Here is a 2,500-nt window from a genome sequence, read left to right as displayed (position 1 = left end):
TCGTCCATTAGGCCGATCTCGTCTCCGTAGTTGACGACGGGCGTCCCGGGCAGCGTGAGCAGCAGCAGCTGGTACAGTTTCACCAGCGCCGGGCCCACCAGCGACGCCAGGTGACCCTCGGCCCGCCCCCCCAGGCCCCAGGCCAGCGTGGTCTGGCTGTGGGCCGAGTACAACAGCTGGACGGAGCGAGCCTGCTCCACGGCGTCGGTGCTGCCGGGGCGGAGGACCCTGGAGATCAGCAGGTCGACGCCGGTGGAGGAGAGGAGGGTGGACACGTCCTCAGCTGAGGAGCGCTCTGTGACGCCGATCAGGACTCTGGAAAACAACGAGTCTTATTTTAATGTGGAGATGTTTCGGCTTTTAAAGGTGCAATATGTAAAAAATATAGTTATTATCATTAAATCATCAACAGAATGTGAAGAAACATCAGTTTTGACGTTTTGTGCGGTGTTGCAGAGAGAGCTCCTGGAGTTAGCACGCTAACCAGCTAGCTGCAGGCCTGAAAACCTCTTTCTCCCAGCAGTCCAAAGCTGGAGAAAAGCCCAGTGACGTTGTACTGAACCTGGACACAGTTGGAGGCCGATCCCGCTCATTCCTATGAAGCTGCTCAGTGGTGTTTTCACACAGCGAGCGGACGAGAGACTTCTGCTGACCGAGCCCGCTAACTTCCTGTTTAGCGCCTGTTTAATCGTGCGGCTCTTCTAGACTTTGCAAATTCTATAATATATTGGAATATATACACATATACATAATATTAATAATAATCATAATACAGTTAGCAGCAGTGACTCTGGTGATGTGCTGCCCCCTGTTTGTTGGGAGTATGAATTCAACAGGTGACCATTTCTTACATGTTCACCTTTAAATTAAATCTGGATATTTTCAATACAAACTGCAGTTTTTGAAGCTCGCCGTTCGTCTTTTGACGTTTCAGTTCACGTGAAGCAGCTCAACAGAACACGACTAAACTCGTCTGTCGACTTCAGAACTTCATCGTGTAAATCATCTGTCAGATTGTCTGGTTGTTCTTTTTACATATTTCTTAAAATACATTTCAGTTGCTTTTTGTGTCGATGATCTGGACCTGACCTCTTGTTGGGACGCTCCTCTGTCCCGTTCTGGACGATGGCTCTGATGTCGGTCCACTGAGACGGCACCACGCTGGCAACCCGCTCCACCCCCGACAACAGCACCCCATCAACGCCTTTATCCAGCCAGAACACCAGAGCAGACTGAGGACAGAGACAGAGACAGCTGTTATGGTGCCTTCATGTGCTGTCGGAAACATCGGAAAAACGTATTTCTGACTGGGAGAATTCAGTCGGAGAAGATTTTGGTAGTTGGAGTTTCAAAGATGATGATATCCTCAGGAGGTGACGTCACACTGAATCACATCAGTGTGTGTGTCATGTGTCAGGAGCTCAGCCAGTGAACCCTCCCTCACTCCCTCACTCCTGTATCTCCTGTAGCTCCTGTATCTCCTGTAGCTCCTGTATCTCCTGTAGCTCCCTCACTCCCTCACTCCGTCACTCCTGTATCTCCTGTAGCTCCCTCACTCCCTCACTCCCTCACTCCCTCCGTCACTCCGTCACTCCTGTAGCTCCTGTATCTCCTGTATCTCCTGTAGCTCCTGTATCTCCTGTAGCTCCTGTATCTCCTGTATCTCCTGTAGCTCCTGTATCTCCTGTAGCTCCTGTATCTCCTGTAGCTCCCTCACTCCCTCACTCCTGTATCTCCTGTAGCTCCTGTATCTCCTGTATCTCCTGTATCTCCTGTAGGTCCTGTATCTCCTGTATCTCCTGTAGCTCCTGTAGCTCCCTCACTCCCTCACTCCTGTATCTCCTGTAGCTCCTGTATCTCCTGTATCTCCTGTAGCTCATGTAGCTCCCTCACTCCCTCACTCCGTCACTCCTGTATCTCCTGTAGCTCCTGTATCTCCTGTAGCTCCCTCACTCCCTCACTCCTGTATCTCCTGTAGCTCCCTCACTCCCTCACTCCCTCACTCCTGTATCTCCTGTAGCTCCCTCACTCCCTCACTCCTGTATCTCCTGTATCTCCTGTATCTCCTGTAGCTCCCTCACTCCCTCACTCCTGTATCTCCTGTATCTCCTGTATCTCCTGTAGCTCCTGTAGCTCCTGTATCTCCTGTATCTCCTGTATCTCCTGTAGCTCCTGTATGTCGAGTGCGAGCGCTCACCTTCAGTCTCTCAGTGACGTAGGTCACGCTGGTGTTGGAGAACCAGGGTCCAGATGATCCCTGGTAGTTTGGAGTCAGATCCAGAACCACAGAAATCCCTGCAGGACCACAGAAACCGTAAAGTGCACAGATTGTTTTCTATTCTTTCACTGGACATTTAAAAGGGACACGTTTCTGTCCCACAGCATTTATTTTAATAAGAGTTGATCTGAGCTTTGAGGGAGAAATCAACAGCCTCACTAATGTTCGGGCAGCGAGAGATGAAGAGGCTGTACAATAAAATATAACAGCCCAACACAAAGA

At 50.4% G+C, this 2,500-nt stretch overlaps 1 protein-coding gene across 1 annotated transcript in view; it reads right to left on the bottom strand.

The window, feature by feature from the left end:
- Positions 1 to 2,500, bottom strand: part of LOC311273989 (amino acid transporter heavy chain SLC3A2-like) — a 10,441-nt gene that overhangs the window by 4,277 nt on the left and 3,664 nt on the right. Inside the window, 3 exon segments of the mRNA XM_084381363.1 lie at positions 1 to 315; positions 1,090 to 1,232; positions 2,198 to 2,295. The exon segment at positions 1 to 315 is cut by the window's left edge and continues 1 nt beyond it. Coding sequence (XP_084237489.1) covers positions 1 to 315; positions 1,090 to 1,232; positions 2,198 to 2,295 — 556 coding nt within the window.

The sequence above is a fragment of the Pagrus pagrus genome (assembly GCF_965226575.1).
Source record: "Pagrus pagrus genome assembly, chromosome: 18".
Classification (NCBI taxonomy): domain Eukaryota; kingdom Metazoa; phylum Chordata; class Actinopteri; order Spariformes; family Sparidae; genus Pagrus; species Pagrus pagrus.
This window is presented reverse-complemented; position numbering and strand designations above follow the sequence as displayed.